At 39.7% G+C, this 23,057-nt stretch overlaps 1 protein-coding gene across 6 annotated transcripts in view; it reads right to left on the reverse strand.

Annotated features, from left to right (window-relative positions):
- DOCK3 (dedicator of cytokinesis 3) overlaps positions 1–23,057 on the reverse strand; it is a 199,864-nt gene that overhangs the window by 26,129 nt on the left and 150,678 nt on the right. For all 6 annotated transcript variants that reach the window (XR_009819784.1, XM_062008169.1, XM_062008167.1 and 3 more), the window contains exons 27-39: positions 22,275–22,373; positions 20,221–20,315; positions 19,418–19,493; positions 18,391–18,491; positions 18,061–18,119; positions 17,156–17,304; positions 14,436–14,521; positions 12,329–12,424; positions 10,555–10,615; positions 9,999–10,092; positions 9,154–9,302; positions 4,453–4,539; positions 2,395–2,499 (exon numbers count right to left, since the gene is read on the reverse strand). Coding sequence is in view for 5 of the 6 variants with exons in the window: in XM_062008169.1 (XP_061864153.1) it covers positions 2,395–2,499; positions 4,453–4,539; positions 9,154–9,302; positions 9,999–10,092; positions 10,555–10,615; positions 12,329–12,424; positions 14,436–14,521; positions 17,156–17,304; positions 18,061–18,119; positions 18,391–18,491; positions 19,418–19,493; positions 20,221–20,315; positions 22,275–22,373 (1,257 nt within the window). In the remaining variant the exon portion in view is untranslated. The remainder of the gene's footprint in view (positions 1–2,394; positions 2,500–4,452; positions 4,540–9,153; positions 9,303–9,998; positions 10,093–10,554; positions 10,616–12,328; positions 12,425–14,435; positions 14,522–17,155; positions 17,305–18,060; positions 18,120–18,390; positions 18,492–19,417; positions 19,494–20,220; positions 20,316–22,274; positions 22,374–23,057) is intronic.

Consider the following 23,057-nt stretch of genomic DNA (forward strand, 5'->3'; position numbering starts at 1 on the left):
AACAGTTCCCCTGTTTCTACTTCTTGCATTTAGAACCTGCAGTATCTGCAATGATTGCATATATGCAATGCTAATTACTCTGGAAAAGGGTTCTGGCCCAGCAGTTCTTGATCTTGTAGCAAAATCAAAGAGAAAGCAGCAAAATCTGATGCTAAGACATGGCTGAGGAGGGCAGATATCTTTGGCTTTGCATTTCAACTTGATGGAACAGAGCTCATGTTCCAGCCGTGACAGATGTCACTTTGTATGCATCAGTCACAGCAGCCAATGAACTGGGAGAAAAACGTGTCGTAAGTCTGGACAGTTTTGTCTGTAATGTCCAAAGTTTGCAGCTATTATTAAATTTGGAGTGAATCCATGTTTGAAGGTGAATCTCTTCATGACTCTTCATTTTAGCTTTTGATTGCAGCAATCCAGAAAACTGTAGGCCTAAAAATAAAGTTATTTTGATGCTAAAAATAATGCCCTGGAAGCACCTCAGAGCTAAATTTAATAGACTTTTCAGACAGATGCCAACACAACATCTCAGGCTTGTCAGGCCTTACTTGAACTTCTGGTAGGTGGAAGACATGAACAGTTTTAATTTACTTATGTAGGAGAACTAGATGCAGAATTCCCAGAAACATGAACAATTACTTCTCCAGACAAAGGGTCTAAAAAAATCAAAGCTGTAGAAAGAAGTGGTTATTTTCTGTCTGAAGCTATACAGCAAGAGGAAAATAAATGAGAAAAGTTCATGGAGTTATTTGATCACTTTATATCACTCCTATACCCATTTGAAAATTTTAAATCCATGTAAATCTTTTTCTTCTCCAGAATAGCTGCTTCCAGTCTCTTTACAGTGTGATCCATGCTGATGTGACTGCTAATGGGCTTAGTCTGTGCTTCGCAATGTGTATGCTCTATGGATCATTAGAGAGAGAAAGGAGGAGGACGACTTTTAATGAGATTGTTACACTAGTAATCTGCTATCAGAAGCACTGCTACCAAATATAATTGCAGAATTAACAAGGATTATAATTATGCACGCTCATGTTCGCTGGTGATGTCTCCAGCCCAGTCTCCATATTGTTAGGCCGCTTCGCAAAGAGGAAGTGCTGGGCCCTGAAACCTCCTGGGCCCTGAAACCTCCTGGGCCCTAAACTCACCTGAGCAAGGCCCGAGAGAAAACTGTAGGGCCCATAATATAGTCAGATCAGCCAGATTCACTGACATTACTTCAAATGTACAAACACATGTGTGCCATAATGACTTTGGTGTCATTCACTTGCTGAAACATCTGTTGTTAGTCATAAAAAAAGAAACTGTTGGTTTTCTCTAGAGATCTTTGTGGAAGAGTAACTGCTTTACACGGCAACACTGCTCATCTCCACAGATCCCTCTGCACTGACTCAGGCTGTGATATCATGGCACTGCTGTACTTCAGCATTGAATAACACCCTTTACCTACTGGTGTTTTTACCTTCACTAATTCCAATTTGCCTTTGCTTCTCCTGGCTGTGTTTCCATTAAAAGACTGTAATTGAACACCAATGTTTAAATCCTAGTTAAAAAAAAACCCCACAACCTTCGTAATCAGGGAAATTTAAGAGTGCAGTTTTCAAAATGGTGCACAGCTTGGCTTTTTGTAGCTCCATAGTGTATAACTTGAGTGGTGACATCTCTTGTCAAACCATTTCTTTAAAGAGAAGACAAAACATGCACACCTCCAGTCCTTGAAAGCATGCTTCAAGTTAACTTGTCCTGTCAAGCCAGATGGCATCTACCTTCATTTTCCAGACAGTTCTTGCAGCAGTTGTAAGATTATATTCTTTCGACGCATTGAACTAGCAAAAAGATATCATATGAAAAAATATCCCTTTTCAGTTTGATTTCTCATTAGGAAAAGAAGATAATTTCCCTTTTAAAATGGACTGTACACCCTGCTGGTCCTGTATACAGCAGCAGACAATGAGCTCCAAGTTGAGGATGTGTGAGGATGTGTCCAGAGAAGCTGCTAGGCTTTTTGCTGGAGAGAAAGGATTTGCTTGTCTAGAGTCATCAGTCTGGTATTAGAATCATTCTGTCATGTGAGACTTCTTAAAGCATGATAATTTGAGATGATGGAGATTAGTTGAGTAATGACCCAACACTACTGCAATAGAGCATTTTGCTTAATATAGAGGCAATTTGTGCTGCATCTGCAGATTGTCAAAAATACACAGAGGCATAAGTCAAGTTTCTGATCTCCGTGCCTAAGAACATTCCCAATGGGCCACATCCTTCAGTCCAGCCAGAAAGTCAGTGGTAAAAATAAGCTGAATGGCAGACATTAGATCACCATGACAAAAACACAAAGCCTGAACTGCTACTCTGAGCCTGGTCACTTTCATATTTTGTCTAAGTCTGGCTTACCCGTAGGAAAAATGGGAATTTCCGACCATAAAAACCAACTCGGAAAAACTCAGGTTCCAAGCGCTGCTGTTCCATGATGTTATCGTAATAGGTAGCTTCCATTTTCTAGAGAGGAAAAAGAGAGCTGCTATCAGACCCTTAAAGCTGCACTTGAAACGTTAGAATCTCAAGACACATTTAAGTATCACATTACTCTTTTGCCCTCACATTTTTTAATGAAAAGACATTTAATTCTTCAAAAGGTAAAACTTATTAATTGAACAGCCCACATGGTGGGACAGGCTATGGTATCATCATGCTCATTTTACACTTTTGGAGGTGACAGAAGAAAATTTTGCTGTTGTATCTTGTTCTAAATGAAATAGGTCCTGCATGTAATTTTCTTTGCATTGCAGAATTAATGGCAGAGCTGAGATTAAGATCTATGTTGCCTAGCTCACGGTGTCCTCGTCTCTCCTAGAGCTCAAAATCTATACCACTGTCTGGAAAATTACATCAATTCAATTGGGTTTGCCTTAACTGAGTTGAGGGGCATGAAAAAGGATGAAAGAAAATGAAATCTTCTGCAGCTCTGTGCACCAGTAGGTTTAAGATGGAAGAAAAAAGGAGTTTGGAAAAAGTAAAAGGACTTTTTTTTCTAGTTCCAATTATTAGTTTTGTGCCGCTGTGCTAGCATTTATATCAAGAGTGGGATTTCGAGACCCTTGCCAAACTGAGTCTCACTTGAAAGGCTCACAGGAATTTCACTATAGCAAAAAGAAAGCTTTCTGAAGGGAAGAATCAGTTTGACATCATTGCTTCCACTGCAGGGAACCCTAACAGCAGCTTTGGCTTACGGGTATCGCATTAAGGTTTTGTTCTTGGTTCCCACACATATGAACTTCTTTTCTAAAATGAAGAAGGCCCCAGAGTCATTGCAGGAAGAATAAAGGAATGTATTGAATGGTGTGACTAGCACAGAGAATTTAGAGTGAGGAGATATTCAAGTCAGTTCAGATCAACATAGATTTAGGAAACCTGAACAGAAAACAGATCACACATGGGTGAGTGAAAGGATGAGAACTGGTTGTATTACCAGCTGAAATGTTCCTCACCTGCCAGCTGATTAAATCCAAATAATAAAGAGGCAGCAAGAATAGATACTTAATGGTTTAGGAAAGGAAGTCTCGATGCATGACTTGACTAAGCCTTTAATAAGTTTGTTTGCTCATCGTTCCTGTTCAGTTTACCGACATGAGATCTGTACACCAGGATCAATTTTCACGCTGCTCTATTTTAGATGTCTAAAACAAACAAGTGTACAACCAAGATGGTCACCCATACCCTCTTTGGGGCCACTCTGAAGAAAACAGGTTCTTCACAAATGCCCTTCATGAGTCTTTGACAGACAGACAGCTTCAGATGAGAATAAATTTGACTTTTAAAGAGAATTTAATCCACAAAGCCTAAGCCTTAAATTTGGATATATGCATGCTACTCCAGGGGATGAAAGCACATGAACCATTTTCATATTCATAAAGGTTTTCAACAACAATCAGAACTTGGACTTTTTCTGATTAAGGCACAGTGCTGCATGTCCTGATTTTATCAAATGTTTGGCTCTACCAGAGGACCAGATTCCTGTAAATTGACAAGAATGCCATAAACTTTTAACTTCTCCATTCTTCCTCTTGTTTTTCTTATGTCACCTGAGGCATGTGCTGTCCTTGATATTTTTAGAATGCTAATTAAATATCAACAGATATCTTTTTAAAAAGAAAAGAAGGAACTGTTTTATGCAAAACTCTATATAAATATGCAACTCCAATAGCAAAGACCAGCTCCTCTGTGTGCTGTCTCCATATACTCCTGGGAGTTTACTGCTAGCAGACTTAGGAATTCCATGGACCTACAAAGTCATCAAAACAAATCAATGGCAAAGGAGCCACTGCAAATGCATGGAGCTGCATAGAGAATTGATTGGTTTTTTTGAAACTCAGAATGTTCTGACAGGAGAGTAAAATTCCCTGGGGAACAACTGAGTGAGAGTCTGGAAGGAGAGGAACTGCAGTTACTTACTCGAATCCAACTGAGGCTCTGGTAATCATAGAGACTTTCGTACTGGATGGCCAGTTCTCTGCACAGCGGGATTCCAAACTCCCAGCTCTGCGGAGGCAAAGCAAATCACACTCACAGCAAACAGAGTGGTAATGCCAACTCAGCTGAGAGCAATACAGAAACTCAATGCTGGGAATTCATTTAGTAAGAAATACCAGTGATTAGATGTGAAAATGCAACATGATGAAACAGTTTCCATTAAGCATCAGATTAATTCCTTCCTCGAGACGGTAATGGAAGCAATATATTCCATTGAAATTACACACACGTACTGCTTGTTACTGACAGTTCACCCATGAGACTGGGAACTTATTTGAAGAAGAATTTCTCTTCTTGTTAGAAACCTCTTCAGCCCATTCCCAATATCTCATTTGCTTTCTGCACTAAAACTACCTGAAGTGTAATGTCTTAGCTCCCGGCAAAGTGTTCCCCTTCCCAGGGCTGCTACTTCCTACTGGAAGCATAGAACTGTCAAGCAATGGGAAACACTCAAATACAGAGATAAACATCTTCAGAACTGACCTGTGTTATTGCAGTGAGTATGCAACATCCATATTCAGAACTGAAAGCAAAACTCACTTCTTCAACTTACAGGCTGCATACAATATGTCTTTTCTAGCACACCATAGTCATCGCCCACAGAGGTAAGGAAGAAGAGACTGAGTTTGGGCACTGTCATGTTGACAGAAAGACTCTCATTACCTCAACACAGCCTTTTTAGAGTGCTCATTTTACACTCCTGAACTGAAATCTTCTCTCCCACCATCTTTTACTTGCATAGATTGGAAGCCTTTTGGGGGAATGCCTGTTTCTTACCATACTTATGTAAAGGATCTAGAGCACCAAGGTCTCAGCTGTATCTTTACTGGATTAACTGTTATGCATTACTGTGCTAACCTACCACTTGCTTTAACTGGGACCCTCTTGTAGTAAAAATAAAATCAAGTGTTAAGAATATTAATAGCAATGTTGTAAATTATTAGTAGCAGTACTTAACAGTAATTAAAATACAATCACTTAATATGGAAATAGGTTTTTCTGGTTTTGTGTACTCTCAATCTCTACATTGTTTGATTTAGTGTATTTGGCAATTTACAATGTGCCCCTTCATGCACATACATTTGTAGTGTCTGTTCCCTCATTCTTGATACCAGCAAAGGTTTTTTGTGCTCTGTATAGCAAAACTAGTAAGTTTAAGAACTTTTTAACTGAAAGGATAGCTGTAAGAACTAAAAACGCAACAATACTGATCCTACATATCTTGATCTCAGTTAATAACAAAAATTTACACAAGAACTTGTTAAATAAAGGATACCTTCAGAATCAATTTGCCCATTCTTATAGTATTAGTAGTTTGTGATAACAGGAAGCCCAAGATTTACTCTGATAAATACAATACATACAATAGGATATAAACTGAGACCAGTTACTCAACTACTCAGAATATTAGGTTTCTGTTAACAAGTTAACTCAAGTTAACAGTTTTGCTGTGGGTTGTCATGATCTATGACATACAAACAGATGTGTTGAATCATAGAATCATATAGTCATGGAATGGTAAGGGTTGGAAGAGACCTTTAGAGATCATCTAGTCTAACCCCCCTTCCAGACAGAAGCAGAAAGCTCGCTGGCTGTCATTCCTTGAGGTGATCCTAAAGATGTCACCTTTTCATGCTCCTTTTCTTCTGTCAATTAAATTAACAACACGTAACCACATCTTATTTCTCTTTATATCAATCAGCTCTTCCACATGTAGCTTGGTACTATTCCTGTCACCCTAACTCAGGCTTTCTCTCTTTGTTTCAGCTAGATTTCCACACACAGAAATTCCACTGTGCTAGCTGAACATTCTGTAGATACAAGCTGAGATAAAGAAGTGAAGAAACACAATACAGAGGTAACTTCTTAGAGAGAAAAGAGAGGTTGCAGATACTAGAAAGGGAAAGAGAGTGAATGGATATTTGACTCGCTGGGATCCCAGCCTTAAAATCTGTGATGTTAATGAGTCTTCACAGTGTAGAAATTTAATATGCTGTTCCATGTGCTATGCAAGTGTCACTTCCCTCTAAAGCATCATTCTTCCCCCCTTTCAAACAATTCCCTAATGTCTCTGCTGTTAATTTCCCTCATTACTGCTTTCTGTTGCTGATGTCTGATCCTGCTTGCATGTTCTGTTTTATGCCCTTCACTTGAAAAGCACATTCATAGGACATTTATTGCAGCTTTCTCCTATGGCACCACCAACTCTCAGCTGAGCTACTGACTGCACACAAGGAGGCACAGCTAGAGACAATCAATGTTTATGAACAGCAACCTTTATTTACTCACATCCCAATGTGCAGATTTGTTTTGGAAATATGATTCATATGAGGATGCACGAGAGAAATTACTTCAAATGTTGGGTATGGGGCACATGATCTAAAAATGAACTGCTTTGGAAAGATAGCTTTAGGTCTCTCACAGCACTTGGCTGGCACTAAGGAGAACACAAGCTGTGATGCTGTGATGGGAGCTGGTCAGAATTTTCAGTTAATAAAATTTATCAGTGAACTGGACAGAAAAGTGTTGTGAGGTTTTCCAGCGATTGCTGTCCAGAAGCATAATCAATCGGGTTCCAACTGTTCTAGTCACAGCTGTCTGAAGCTAGGAAACCTTGACTTTTAACAGATAAAATTGTAACTGTAGAAAAACAATAATCCTCATTTAAAGTTACACACTTGCACTCACTTCCAGCTGAGCCCCAAACCAATGAAAGGCACAGCAGAGCAGTAGGGAGGAGTAGATGACCAGAGTGAAGGCTGCTGGGTCTTGCAACACCTTGTTTCTTCCCAGCACAGGCCTGCTACAGACAATACTGGGGAGTCCCTCAGTTCTGCACCCCGCTGCAGAGCTCCAGGCCTACCACGGGCCATGTCACCACCCCTGTCCCTCCCTGGCATGCCTTTCACGTCAGATATTCAGGTACTGACTTGTGGCCATAGCTTTCCCTCAATTCTGTAATGAGAAAACGTCCCCACTAACAAAGAGAGAATATTCACCCTCTATTAATGCTGCTTTGACTGCTTTACTTAGTGGAAAATGTCAGAAGCAGCAAGAGAAATGCAACTGAAGGACATAGAACAACAAATTCCTCTCTTCAGGACCTCAGAGGGACCATCTTAGGGTAGAGCAAAAAGAAACTATCAAGACAAACAAGTTGAGGGAAGCAAGTTTCTTTCATTCCCTGAGCTGCTCCCTGTTCCACAGCAACAGAGAGTGCTGAAAAGCAGCGAGGGGGATTTGGAGCCTCTTTCACTTCCACGATTTGAGTGACAGACCCACTGCTTAAGTGGATTATTTAGTCATTCAGCTACCATTTATAATAAAGGGGGATTAAACACAAAGTCAAGTAATTCCAAAAACATCCAGTAGGGAAAAACCTCAAGAGGTTTATACTCTATAATCTGTTAGAAGTTTTATAGCAAAATTACATCCATCAAGTTTTTACTCCTCTTCAGTGCATCTATGGATTGTTTCTGTCAGAAAACACAGGCTCCCTTGTTTTACATAGTCTGTCATCCTTGTCTAGTCAGACAGTGCAGTACTGCAACATCTGCACCAGACAGCAATTTATTTTTTTGAAGTCTGACAATCCCTGAACATCTCTGAAACTAAAAAGAGACTCATGTGCAGTATTACTGCAAAAGGACAATTCTGGCAAAGAAGAAAAACCCTTCTTAATTAATCACTTTCTCATAAATAGGCCATTTCCTCCAATAAACAGGAATGTCACTTCCTTTTTGTAGGTTTCTGCCACATGCAACTTTCTATTATCAGAACCAGGAAAGAATTATCTTGAACAGGAACCCTATATGAGCCAAATCACATTTGTATTTAATGCCACTGTCATTGCCATCACAGGCAAAACCAACCCTGAGGCACAGACAGACATTATCTTCCACTAATGTACAGCTGTAGGAATTCTTCTAGAGAAGAGAAAAATCTGAAAACACCCTGACAGATGACATCACTTTTAAGGTTCACCTCTGAAATGTTCCCAAAATGCCATGACACAAGTGATTTTAACACCTACTATGCAAGCAATTAAAAAACCCAAATATTTACTGCAGGGATAACATAACAAGTCTGTGAAACTGAACTGTACTGATTTTCTTCTGGTGAATGGCCAGGACTGCATTTTAATTGAAAGCCACTTGAAATGTAACAAAGTGACACAGAAAAATTTCAAATCTTTTATAATAAAGAGCCTCCTACAGTGCACTGTCTGCCATTTACTGCTATAGGTTAGAAGCAAAACAAGTCCCAAAGTGAGTCATAACACAGCAGTTTGCATAGACAACTGCAAAATGCAATCCTGCCCTGCAAAAGCTAAAGAACTGGTGCTCATTGAGCTTTCTGCTGTAACAGGCTGTCTGAAAGCTGGCTTACAGGTATAGAATTGCTTTGGTGTTTTTCTTGTTGCCCAATCTGAACTGATCCCAAATGTTATGCACAAGGAAATACCCATATCTATTTTTTTTGTCCAGAGAGCTGAGGAACCATTTGTTAGGTGATAAAACCTGGTACAAATTTACTTCCAGACTACTAAACTGAGGCTTGCAAGCCCTAAGTAAGTCAGTAAAAGGGAAGGAAGCTGCTGGAAGAGAGAAGAAGTTGGCATACCTTCCCTTTGTTGAAGTAATGGATAATCTTACGGCACAGACCTTCCTTACGTTGCCACTCTGACTGAGATGGATAATGCAGGAACTCTCTCAGAGGTCTGTCCTCCCACTGGAGCAACTCACAGTACAAAAGCAAAGTAAATGCAGCCTCTGTTGGAAATGCAATTATTGAACAGTGCATCAATGACAACAGATAAACAGAGCCAATAGGCCGAAACATCACTAGAGCTGCTTCTTCAGCAGCCTGAGAGTTCTGATTTACAATTGGAGAAAATATTCTGAAGCCCCAAATGATCAGACAATTATTCGGTTACTTAAAATGGCAGCACAAACCTGTTTCTTGTGAATTTGACTTTTGGGCACAAATCTGTCAAGTTTATCTTTGCTAGCTACTTAATTCAAGTGCCCAGTCAGATATTCATGTCCTAACTAGATTTGAGGCCTGCAGCTGTAAATAGCTTGGACAACACAGAATGAGTCTACACACTTTGTAAGTGCTCCCTAAGTACTGTAACACAAATATGACAAATGATAATAGAACAATAGTTTTGTGATTTTAATCTCCCTCTAATTTTGTGATTACTTTTGGATCAGTGTTCCTTGTAGAACACTCATGTAAAATTTGGGGTGTAGCATAAGAGCTGTATGGTTATGTGGGCACAGCCAGACATTATCTCACTTGAGGGAATGGGCTGGACCTCAGACTCTCATCTTCCCAACAGCCAGAACTGCTTCATACATTTTTTTCTCTATAAGAATGAATCAAGTGTTAAAGAGTATAACACTGGGAGAGTCAAAACCTATCACCATGGTTTCCCAACAGAGCCCCCAGGATATCCTGCTAACCTGTGTAGTTCTCAGCCTGTAAGTGCATGTCACACAGCTTGTGAATATAGCGGATGTACATCTCTTCCTTGTTGATTTCAGACTTATAGAAATTCTGTGAAACCAAAGACAGTTGTTATTGAGACTCTTCATTCAAAACAATCAGCAGCATCCATGTATGTATAAAGGTTTTGAAAAGTGAGTACATAATTGGTATAAAAGAGATTCTTTTCACATTCACACTGATTTAACCCACTGATTTTTTTTTTTCCACTATAAAAGTAGACAAAAGCTGAAAGAAATGATAAGACAGGTTGTAGAACCTCAGTCACGGGGATACTCAGAACTCAGCTGGACAAGGCCCTGAGGAACCTGACCTATTTGGCCCTGCTTTAAGCAGAGAGTTGGATCAGAGACCTCCAGGGGATCCTCACAACCCCTGTCATTCTGTTCCGCCATCCCAGAGCTTGGATGCTGAAGCTACACTCGCCTGACACAGATTCCTGTCACAGATGTTCCCATCCCAGCTCTGACAACATGGCACAGTATCACGAAGAGATAAAGGAAATGTCTTTACCATAAGGTTAACAGTGCAGCCAATTTTCTTGTTTTCTGTTTCATCTCCTTTCATACAGTCCCTAAGAAAGCAGAGCAATGTTGAAACACACATCTGCAAAAAAAGCCCTTTTAAAAGAAATCTGAAGCTGTCTTATCCTCCAGAGTTTCCTTAGATCACAAACAAGAGTTAAGAATACATTTTATGAAGTTCCTCTAAGAAAAATTTCCATACTGTAGTTTAAATGCTTTGAGAACTGACTGTCCTTATATGTCTGCACCTGAGAACAAGCACCTGAAATGACTGCTGCTTCATTCCTTACAAGGAGCTGAACAAAAATCGAGTAATAGCAGCCAAAAATCATCTGAACAAAAGATCTACTATAAAAGTGAAAAGTTGTGATGTATCCAGACATTTAATAGTTTCCCAGTCAAAGGATTACCTTTCATAAATTCAACTATGCAGTGCAGTGTTGGCAGCTGAAAGACTGAACCAATTAATTCAGACTCGATTAGTAACCTCTTCGTAGGTAAGTTAAACCACAAAATTGATCTTTATTTTCTGGAATATTTTACAAGTTTTATCTATTCAAGCAGTACAAAAAGTTAAAGGCTTCTGAAACTACTAATCTTGACTTGAGAAAGTCATATTCATTTGTGATGAAAAGAGACAAGTCTGTTCAAGCAGTGCCACAGTGAACTGCCTTGAGAACTGCTGTGTCAACTAACTGGCAGCTGAACTCCAGAGATGCCTCTGTATTTCCACATTCCAGTGTTGTCCCTCTTCTGGTAATGAAAAATGTGCTGTGTATTAAAAACCAATTAAAAACTGGTATCTGTTCCTCAATTAAGCATGAAAATGTGCATCTGTGTATCAAAGTGGCATTAATAGCAAATTTCATTTTAAGAAATCCAAACAGTTCCCTTGCATTCCCTTTAAATGTGTCTCAGATACCTGGTCTGGCACAGTAGTTGTATAGCAGCTGTTGTCAGGAAACAAACAGGAGATTGGATCAAATTGGTAAAGATCACAAAAAGAGCAAAGCAAAAAGCACAGAATAGGCTTTGGGATTGCAGAATATCCAGCCTGTTCACAGGTTTTCACCTATAATGAGCAGCAGCAGAAGAAAAAACATTTGATCTCCTGTCATTAGGCTAAAGATAGAAATATCTGGGGCAGATCTATGTAGTTGAAAGTTCTGTCATTCCATAACAACTTTGAGAGTGTGTCTGTGTGTGTGTGTGAAGTCAAAATATTTCTGGTAACTGAGTTAAAGCCCGGCTGTATTGACACAATAGTCCTGCAGACTTCAGTCTCAAACTAAACAAAAGATGCCCAATTTATAGTGGAGTCTTGCACACAAGTCACCAGCTGACCTGTCAGCTTTCCCTCAGACCAGGTTTTCCAGCCCTGCATGTCCGAGGCATTCAGCCCACGTTGGTTCAGGGAGGTGTTTGAGATCATTCCTGCATTTAGCATCTGTTTTGCTGAATTAGGCAAGGTCATCTCAATGATACAAAGAATTCATCACTTAGCAACCTGATTAAACCTTAGTCCAAAAATATGAATGAAAACATTTCTTTCCCATTGCTGTTATGAGGAACAAGATACAAGAATGAGAATTAGGGCTCCAAAGATGTGGACTCAGGATTTTTGCTCGGAACCTAGCAATAACGTTAGGCTTGCTTACATGGTATTTGCCATCAGAGAAGCATGCAGCTTGATAAACAATGAAAACACTCCCTTCTTTACAAACTCCTTGTACTTAGAACACATTACTGTTGTTGCCAGATACCTGTAGTCAAGCAGACGCTCCATGAGACGAGTCACTGACGTGACAAACGAGATTCCAGTCTCCCGCCATGTTTCCTGCTCAATCTTCTCCAGCAAGCTGTTTAGAGATGCAAAGGCAGCAGGTGAGGCTTCCAGGGAAATAGTATCATGCATGCAGACAGCTGCAGGTAACTTGGTTTCTCCCTCAGAAAACCAATTCATGGAATTACTGTCTTACCTGGGATAAGGCCCAAAGAGCTGGGTTCTGCTCCAGGCAGCATGAAGCAAAGACAAGGAAATTACAGAATTGACAGAAGAAGGAAAAATATCTTCCTGTTGCCATTTAAAAGACGTGAAAAAGAGCAATGCTGCTGGCAATAGCTGTTTCCCACACTACTACCTGTGGCTTAAATACTGCTAGCAGCAGTCAGAGTTGGAACGGAGTCTAAACCTAATGCAAATAACTCTTCTTTGCTCATCCCCATATAATTTTTTGTCACTAATCAACAACAAACCAACCTCATATCACATAAATAAAAGCAACCCCTTCTTAGCAAACTAGACAATATAGGGAGCATCTCACTGAGACAATTGTGAAGGATAAGAGAAGGCTGGAGTGAGAACATTGAAAATCATAGTGAAAAGTGAAAAAAGAAGGCAAGTTTATATGCTAGGTTCCTGAAACTAGATCTCTGGTCAAAGGACTTGCCACTTCTGTGCTGGCAAGAGGCAAGAAATTCTGTTGGATGTCACACATATCCTCACAAGAGGCAAACTTCTGTACTGAAATGATTTCCTGCTGAGGAGCCAATTCACAATTCAGCAGTAAAGCTGAGACAGTAGAATTCAGGGTCGACGTTTATTCACACAGCATTTACCAGCTTTGTGGAATTGTTTCCTCAAAGTCCACATTGTTCTCAGAGAAGTCAGTAGCAAATATAAACTAAAAGGCTGCTGGACTTCCAGGCTGTTTTTCTTGGTAATACATGCAATAACTATCACCTAAAAATAAGTACTGAGCCACAGCCCCTGAATTCTTAACAATTTGGGTAACAAATGTCTTCAGCTGGAGCAAAGGAATTGCACAATATTCCTCTTGAGAGGTGAATTAGAAAAAAAAGGATAAATATTTTTTGCTTTATCCCTGAAATAGACTTCTGTTATCTGCACACACATAAAGTGCCAGGCTTCCCAAGGCTGAATATGCACAAATCAAAACTGAATGCATTGACGTGTTTCCTAAGGATAAGCATACAGGATGGGCACAGTTATCTGCCTTGGAAAGGAATGAATGTGCAATTGTAAATTCAGAAATACAAATATTGGTTCTAGTGAAAGAAAGGTTTATGCCTCAAACTGCCAGTCTGCTACTGGGGCCACATTAAATTGTCTGGAATATATGGCTAAAACTCTGCTAATGATTCTGTGGCTCACTGGAATATGAAAAGACCTAGGGTTAGCTGCTCTGGGCTCTCAGAGCTGAAAATAAGTCCTTTGGATATAAGCTAGGACCATTGGAACTGAAATATGGAAACAGGTCAGGAATCAAAGATAACTAGGTAGAAAGTCAGATGTAAAGTCTTCATGTTTATCCTGATGAGTTACTGGATTTTGGGTGTGAAAGGGAGTAGAAATATAGTGCTCGTGACAGACTTTGGAAGAAGCAACTTGCAACTGCTGAGCCAGCCAAAACATGACCTTCAAAATTTGTAAGAAGCAAAGGTGAATGCTTGAAGACAATCTCTTTTGGTCTGAACAGGCCTGACTTGCTAGACAGAACAACAACTTCTCAAGAACCCAAAGGCTCTGACTTCACTGTCTGCTCTGTAAAAGGAACGGCACTGGCTCCTCTAGCAAATCAATTTCTGGTAGGAGGATGATAACTACTTCCCTGCCCAGCCTTGTATTAGTTTTCACAGAAAGAGGACAAAGAAGAATGAGGTATTTTTATTCTTTTCAGCATTACAGTGACTCATTTCTATCTCGCTGAGCCATGCCGTGAAAGGCTGCCTGAAAGCCCCTTGGCTTTCTCTTGCAGATCAGCGCTGTGGCTGCAGCTGCCCAGATCACTGCTTGGGCTCTTTCACTGACCCTGAAACATGGAGTGAGTAGAAACTGGCATAGCTTACAGCAGGCTGAAGAGCTCCCTGTAGTTCTCATCACCTTTTCCTTCAGATACCAGACTGTCCAGCTTGTCGATCAACTCAGCTTCCACCTGGATGAAGAAGCAACTGGTTACAAATTAGCTGTTCACATAGAAGACAAGAGTTCCAGTCTCTAGGAAGATTGTAGGGCTTCACGTCCTGAGGCTTCTCACTGTATTTGTAAGTTATTTATATCTCTGTGGCTCAATTAAATGGACACATTTGACTCATTTTTCAGTCAAATAGGAGGACTAAAACTAAATTTCTCATTTGTTTTTCAGAGTCTAAATGAACATCCCAAGAGAGGGTGAGGGAGCCCTGGCACAGGCTGCCCAGGGAGGGTGTGGAGTCTCCTTCTCTGGAGACATTCCAAAAACACCTGGATAAGTTTCTGTGTGACCTGATCAAGGGGAACCTGCTTTAGCAGGGGGTTGGACTGGGTGATCTCCAGAGGTCCCTTCCAATCCCTACTATTCTGTGATTCTTCACAGGAATTTCTGAAGTTTATTCTCTTGTCAAATAAGTCACTCAGACACACTTTCTGTGAGTCTATCAGATAAACTAAATCCTGTGCTGTAACAGAATGTCCACACTGAGAAATTAACTCATGGCCCAATCACAGCTGGTCTGCTGCGATGGTTCTGCTGGTGGGTGATTGATTTGCAGCCATCCAGGCATTGTTACAGCAGAAGATTATTTGTTCATTAAACCCACTTCTGTCAAGCCTCTCTATGATTATAGGACGCATTTTCTTTTCAGTTACATAAAGGGCAACAATAGTATCATTAAGTTTCTCTTTCCTTGCAACAGTTTTGACTATTTATTCATTCCCTGCCCAGTCTAATACATCTTATTATCAAGTCTGATATCAGATATTCCCATAAAATTGATTCCAGTGCAGCTAACAATATATCTAGCATTGAACAAAGCAATTTAATGTAGTCTTGGAAATCTTGCAGAAAGCATACTTTCAGTACTAATGAAGACAGAGGTTCCTAAAGGTTGAAACTGTCTGTAGAAATACAGCTTGTTTTTATTTAAAGCCAATCATAGTTTGAGTTTCTCCCTGTTTTTCAGCAGCCAAATGGCAAAGATAGTAAAGATGTGAAGGGAAAGTAAATCACCCAGTGGCACACAGTGGTATTCTTGTTGCTGAAATCATTACAGGGAGACCTGACTTAGTCTGTGAATCAGAAGAATTGTGATCCAGCATCACTGAAAAATAACCTTGTTAAAGCATGAGCTACTGAAGAAAATACAAAAAGGGCTTGAAACTGAACTTCCAACAATTTTGTATTTTCTGACAACCAATTTAGTATTCAAAAAGCAAAGAGAAGTAAAAGATTAAAAGAACCTCTGCCCTCTCTTTGCTTGTGATCACCAATGCCTTGACAGAACTCAGTAATGCATCTGGCCAGCTATGCAGCATTGTATCAGACAACAGAGAACTTCTATACATGAAGTTCTATACATGAAGTTACTATACATGCTTCATAAAACAGTGTGAAAATTTGTCTCACAGGTAATTTAAGAAATATTCTTTGAGCTCTGGTTTAGAATTACTAGTGAGTATAAAACACAAATGAAGATTATTAAGAGTCCATCTTGATAGAGAAAGCATGAATAGGTTCAGAAATGTGGAGATGACTGTAGATACTTATAATTGTAAATGCCAGAAGAGAGACTGTTCTATAGGTATGCTAAAAGATGCAAAAAGAGGACCATGATCAAATGCTACTGTAATAATAACAGTAGCAAATAATAGCAATAGTCAAGGCAGCTGAGGAAAAACCTTTCCACACAGCCTTTAATAGGTCATGTTATGGAAAAGATCTGTTATTCTCCTGGAATGAGAGATCTGATCTGGCATTTTAATGAGTGTGGGGATAATAAATAATCATACAAATGATGATCATTTAAATAAAAGGATTTACTACTTCAGAGCACTTATTGGCAGATACTTGCCCCCAGTACTGCCCCAAACACAGTGGCAATGAAGCACTGTGACATCTGAGGATCCAGTCCAAACCCATCCTTCACTATAAACACTCTGCACTTCAGGGATCTGTTCTGCAGTGGAAAATTTAAGCAATTCACTGACCACAGCTGAGCAGCACAATGATGCCACTACCTCTCCCTGTTTTGCAATCAGAACTCTCAGCAGGTGGGAACTACAGAACTTTGGCTGGGCACAACCTCTCCCAGAGAGCTGCGACAATGCTTCAAAATTATGCAGCCACAAAGTCTGTTTCCAAGCATGGTATAATTGTTGAATGATACAATACCACTTTCTATCTGGAAACTGAAGACAGAAGCAAAGGCCGCTGCTTTCTCAAATACTGGCTAAATCTTTACATCTCCATTTTTGGTTCTCTGCCTGACCCATTTAATGGTTGGCTCAGTGAAGCCAATGGAGGCAGTGAGAGCCCAGCACATACAAAATTGTTCTCTCTCCCACACGATGAGCACATTGCTCTTCTGCTTTATGTTCATGGGAAACACAGCTTGCTATAAAGTGCACTGTTTAAATACTCTTGGGAGTCTTCTAACAGTTTTGTGAATGATCCTTCAAATGTTCTATTTTGATAGATTTACATGACAAGGTCTTCTCATCAGATCAACAGATACAAGCTCCTTGCTCCCAGCTGGCCATTGCAGATAGAGCAAGAAAAAGAATACTGCACGTGCTTGGGAAGCAACATCACCTGCTTGAAGTTGCCATTTTTCCTCTGCTCCCAGTCCATCATGTCATGGAAGATGGGGATCATGATATTCCGGACTTCTGGTTGTGGAACAAGTGTAACACCAAGAAAGGGGCCAATCATTCCCGGAATAAAGTGAATCTTATGCTCACCTGTACAACACAAAGCAACTGGAATTAAATAAAAGCCTTTGTTATCTGTCACTGAGAAAACAGGAGCCCCTGCAATAATGACATATACAAAGTAGTAGGCATGAGCATATAGAAAAGCAAACACATTCTTTTCCTGAAAGGACTGGAAAACCACTATTTGTCTTACACCATTCCTTGCAAAATGAGAAGACTTTTAGACTCACTGGGAAAGCCTTCAGCAAAACCCATCAGTGTTAGGTTAATGGTTGGACTCAATGATCTTAATGTCTTGTCCAAGCTAAATGATTCTATGATGCTGTAATTTTGAACTATGACCATTTGGGCTTCTGAATCTAGAAAATTATGAAGTTGATTACAGCTATTAACATTTAATTTCTGCCTTACAGCCATGGATCAGACAAAAGCCAGGGAGTAACAGTCTATCTCCATATGAACCTGACTGCAGCACAGTTGAAGGGACTAGAAAAAGCCTATTTTTTATTTGCAAATACATAGAAACTGTCACAGATGTGTCAAAACAACTAAACACTGCCACTGTCATATTTGAGAAGAATGCATTCAAGTTCATATGAATGTACTATTTACGGTAAGACAGTGCAGAGGGTTTCTGGTGGGGGAAGTGCTTCCTGGCTTTACAACTCTTCAGAGCAAGTAAATATTCTGTGATGCTTCAGAGAGTGAAAAAACCAACATGGCCAACAGATATCTGGGGTTACTTTGGCTTTGGTTGTTAGGACAGAGAAGGAAGAGACATACCCAGGTTCTGCCACATGCTGAAGAGCTCATATGCCATCATGACCCTCATATCGCCATACCTGCAAGAGAAGAGACACAGAACTGTCTAATGGAACAAAAACTGGCAAGGCAGTTAAAAGAAAAATCCAGTAAATTTGCATTTAAATCAACATAAGGATATCAAACAATTTGACTAATAACTGAACACCATATTAGGAGATCTACTTATTTATTTCCAACGCATTTCCACATGCCAGTCTTCACAATAAGTCACAAGGACTTGTGTAGAAAAAGAAGTCTCATTTTTTGAGGTGGCAGAAAAGGCTGTAATTCAACAAAACATGTTCTTACTTATCCTGAATCTTCTTCCTTTTTGCTGGTGTGGCATTTTCCAGTTGGAGACTTGGCTGGTTTATAAACAAAACTGCCAGGCTGAAGTAAGAGTTCCACACCTGTGACATGGGAAGGAAGTTTGGTAACGTTACACTCCAAGGAGTAAGTTTTAAATAAGTGTAGGAAGACATATGTTCCATTATATGTAGAATCAGACTTTTCCTTTATGTAATCAAGACATAACTTAACATGCAGCTTAACTATTGAGATACTAAACTCTTAATACCAATGGATTATTTAAAACTTGGTAGGAACTAAAGTCAAAAACCTCACGAAGGTAAGGCTACTGGACTTTCCTCTTAGCACCAGAGCTCAAAAATGAATAAACCTGGTGACTTTAGCAAAGTTTTAAATCGTTTTTTTTTCCTTCTGTAGGCTAAACAGATTTTATCCCTCAAAAATCCCCAGCCACTGCATTCTGTCATAAATGAGAGCCCTGTATTTTCCTCAGTTTCCTCCAGAAGTGTGGCCTTTGCCATCATGCTGTGTGTCCCTGTGCCTGCGTACTCCTCTGGCAGCATTTCCTTCCTAACGCTGAACTTGCTGCCCATTTTCAACTACATCAGCCGTGGGGAAATCACCCTCTGAGAGACTGTATTCTTCCAAGTTTTAAGTCAACAGCCAGAGAGAGGGAGGGGAAGATCACAAATGCCCCAACTTCAGCAAAACCATTGCCTGAGTTTACATGTTATTAGCCATGAACCTGTGAGACAGCATGTTTCATTAGCTCAACCACTATGGAGGTATTTGTTTCCTTTATCAGAGGCTCAGACTTGATTTGATCTCACAGTCCAACTGTTCTACTTCCCCTCAGTTCCGCAGCATATTCAAATTGCTGTCTTTTATCAGTTAGGTAGATCTTCCCCATAGATACTCAAATAAATGCTGCAAATATAACCAGCTAATAATGCAGAGAATAGCTCTTGGTCCCTCATTACTGCTGGGTTAAAAAGATGTCAGAATGTTTTAAAGTATCAGATCTTACTTTAAAGTCAAAGTCCGTTTCCGTGAAGTTCTTATGCAGTGCAGAAGACAGATACTGAACTGTTGTAACTATGATACTGTTGGTCAAAAACAGAGAAAAAAAGAGAAAAAAGAATCTTTCAATTGGGAGCATAACATATCACAGTGGTTTGGGGTGCTGATTTTACTCTGTACACAGAGATGGGCATTCTCCATGTCATTGCTGCTGGATCTGCATGGCAGTCACCTACCTTTCTAAGTCTTAACAAACAATTTGTACCAAGTGATACAAGATGAAGAATTTTCATCACTATTCTAACTTTTGAAATTTACACATGAGCATTTAAAATCCTCTCTGCTTTGCATGGCTGGTCCACATTATCTCAGGTGAAACGAAAGAATTCACTCATCTTCCTCCTATTTTAAGCAGAAAGATTTCCCTCCCTCCTCTCAAGAAGGAGAATTCCAGAAGTTAGCATTCTCAGCTATACATGGGTGCTTTATTAGGCTCATGCTTCAACTCAAGATACTTGTAAGTATTTTGCCAATTCTGGATTCCAAACTGCATACTACTTCTTACACTGGGTTTAAACTTTTAACTCTTTGGTACTTGTGTGTCCTGATAGAGTTTAAGAAACAGGACAAACACAGAAGTCCCAATTTGGTCCAATGTTAAAATAACTGTAGACTGAGGATGAGTGCTCCAGAACTCGTCTTGATCACCATATCTGCCTGATGAAATACACTATGGCACAGGCTTTAACTGCCTGGATAAAAAGATTCTGATACAGAATGTCAACAGCTTATACCTGCTTCTCTACTTACTTGCTGGTGAGCAACCTCATCACCATCCAGTCTCGAGGAAAGACACTCATTTTCATCAGGTTTCGAAATACACAGAAAATCTTCAGAAGGAACTCCTATCATACAGGGGAAAAAAACCAATTTACAACAGACCCAGCAGCTGCAGAGGAAGACAGACAATTAAGCTCAGTGTGCTCCACTTGAGCGTTGTCTCACTCAGGCATTTGCCTGACAACAGTGAAACAACATTTTGTATGCACCCAATATGTACTAAGCAAGTTGCAGCTGTCTTAAATCTTAACTTCTACAGGGAGATGAGAATCTTCCTTTATATATATAATAATATATGACTTCTCATATCATCATCCAGAGTCAATTTGAAGTTATTTCAAAATATAGCAGAAGCACAGGAATTTATTTATACATTCATTTAATTAATGCATCTGTCCAAATGTCTTTGCACTTATGTCACCAATTTGACAAAAACCCACACACCCAAACGCAATGAAACTCCTACACACGCTTTTAAAAACAGTAACAGAAAACCTCATTTCTGGCAATATGCAGCAGACAAGTTCTCCTAAACACATTCAGCTGCAGATTTCCTTTCCAAAAAGATCCTCAAACCTGAAGGCATTCCTGGTTTTGACTGACTGCACTTCTGTCTCTATGGAGAACAGCAGCAAAGATGAAACATGCCAACTTGTCAGCCTTGCAAACTGTGAATTCCTTGGTTTGTTTTCCTTCTACACAAAATCAAGGTAGCACAGAAAGTGGCAGTGTAAGATTTCCTCAAAACTGTCCTACCATTGTGCCTTTATTGGCAGGGAGAGGAGATTAGTATCTTGGTGTTACTGAGCTAAGAGTGAAGCATCAGAAGCTCTTTGATCTTTGGCCTCATTCTGGCCTAGATGTAAGTGAAAAGTGAACATAATGCCTTTGCATCTAAGAAAGGGTACTGGGAACGTTGTAGCAATACCTGAAGGGAAAATAAAAGAGTAATGTATTTTATTAGGTCAATTGATAATTGGGAAAAAAATGATGTACAAAATGTTCTGCCTCTGTGACACTCCTGGAATGTATTGTTAGGCTATCAGAGATACAACAGTGTTCTTAATGTAATGACAAATCTTTTCACTGGCCTGAAATCAGAACCATAGCTTAGATAGCCTTTGAAAAGATCTACTAAAAATTCATTTACCAAATCATTTTCCTATGAGCAATTCCAAAGTCACCTGAAAGGTAGTAATCTCAGATAACTATCAACATTGAACCCTGCAACCTAAAGCTAGGAATTGAATCATCTCAGGTTTATCTCCCTGATTTATTCCACCCCTCTATATGCACTTAAAATACATTTAGAAGCTGAAGCCTAGTCAGAGAGGGCTTCTCACTGTTTCTCTGTTTCATTTGTTAAGGCAACATAAGCTCCTGCCATACCACATATTTTATTGAATGCCATGGTAATCAAAAGCATTTTATATTAGACCTTGGTTTTATTTATGAAATGACTTTGCCTTTCACACAGACTGTTGCAGGAGCACTCCTCTGAACTCTGTCTGTACCCCTTCTGTTCATGAAGAGCCAGATCTGAAGTTCATATTTACAAATTTGGGAAGCATGCAGCAAGTGCAGTAGTAAGGTTACTGCCTTCCCCAAAACGATTTCATCTGCCAGAGACATTTGTATCTGTGAAGGGGCTTGAAATTCTCTTCTGGCGTAAAATCAACACCCTTCATAAGTAAGTTCAGTAAAAAGCTACAGAACAACTGACTTTACATTCACAGGCCTAAAATAAACTCCTGTTCTTCTGACTATATTCTATATGGTATAATATCTGTTTATGTCTAATAACATCTATCTTGGGACTTTATTTGCTGTTTTGAAGATAATTCAGTGTCTTGTGGTCTTAAATGTTTTTCTAACAACATCTACTATGATAAAAGCAACGGGAACATCCACGAATAGAGTGCCAGTGACTGGAGATGATTAGCAGGGCAAGTAATGCTAGAGGGATTCCCCTCTGCTCTCACTTTCTGAGTGAACCACCCTACAAACATTGTGTTCTGTTGTACCTTTAGTTCATCCTTGCTTTGGAAGTTGTCCAGTAAATGCTGGAAATGAGTGTCTGACATCTGACGAAGCAAAGATAAAAGGCAGGAGACATATTCTCCCTGTTGACCGAATGAGAAACGATTTCACTCACACAGTCTGAAATTCCCTAACTATAAAACTCAAACCTGGGGTAAGGTATAAAGGGAGGGGTCTGAAATGGCCCCAATGCCTATGAGAGGAAAGCTGACATGCACAGAGATTAAAAATACTGCATGTTAACTGTTCTTGAACTACTGCTAATAGATAGGAATACCCCTCTTAGAGGCTCCTCCACAGATGTCAGTTTTAAAGGTCTTTTAAACAATGTTTTGGTCTAAACAAAAATAGTTGAAAATGATTAATACAGATTTAATGAATTACCCTCCAAGCATGCACTTTAGACAATCACCTTTTTCAGTGACTTAATGCACTGTGTCTATCAAAAGTGTGACTACAGTTCATGCAGACATCCTGGGCATTACTTAAACTAATTGGCTCAGCCACTCAGCACAGTGCAGTGGTGACAGCCTGGGATCAGTATGGGCTACAAAAGGTGTCTGGAAGTATTTGGATGATTAGTGTTCACCAAGTTATGTGCTGTCACAGCTCCAGTACTAACAGTATTCCAGTAAGATATTCTGAATGTAGTTTGGGTAAGCCCACATGAGCTACATTTACATTTCTGGCCTGCAAAGCAGATGCACCCTAACCAGTTACCACAGTATCCCAAAGTGTTTCCAAAGATGAGCTCCCCCATTTTACAT

Source organism: Colius striatus, chromosome 15, assembly GCF_028858725.1.
Source record: "Colius striatus isolate bColStr4 chromosome 15, bColStr4.1.hap1, whole genome shotgun sequence".
Taxonomy (NCBI): Eukaryota; Metazoa; Chordata; class Aves; order Coliiformes; family Coliidae; genus Colius; species Colius striatus.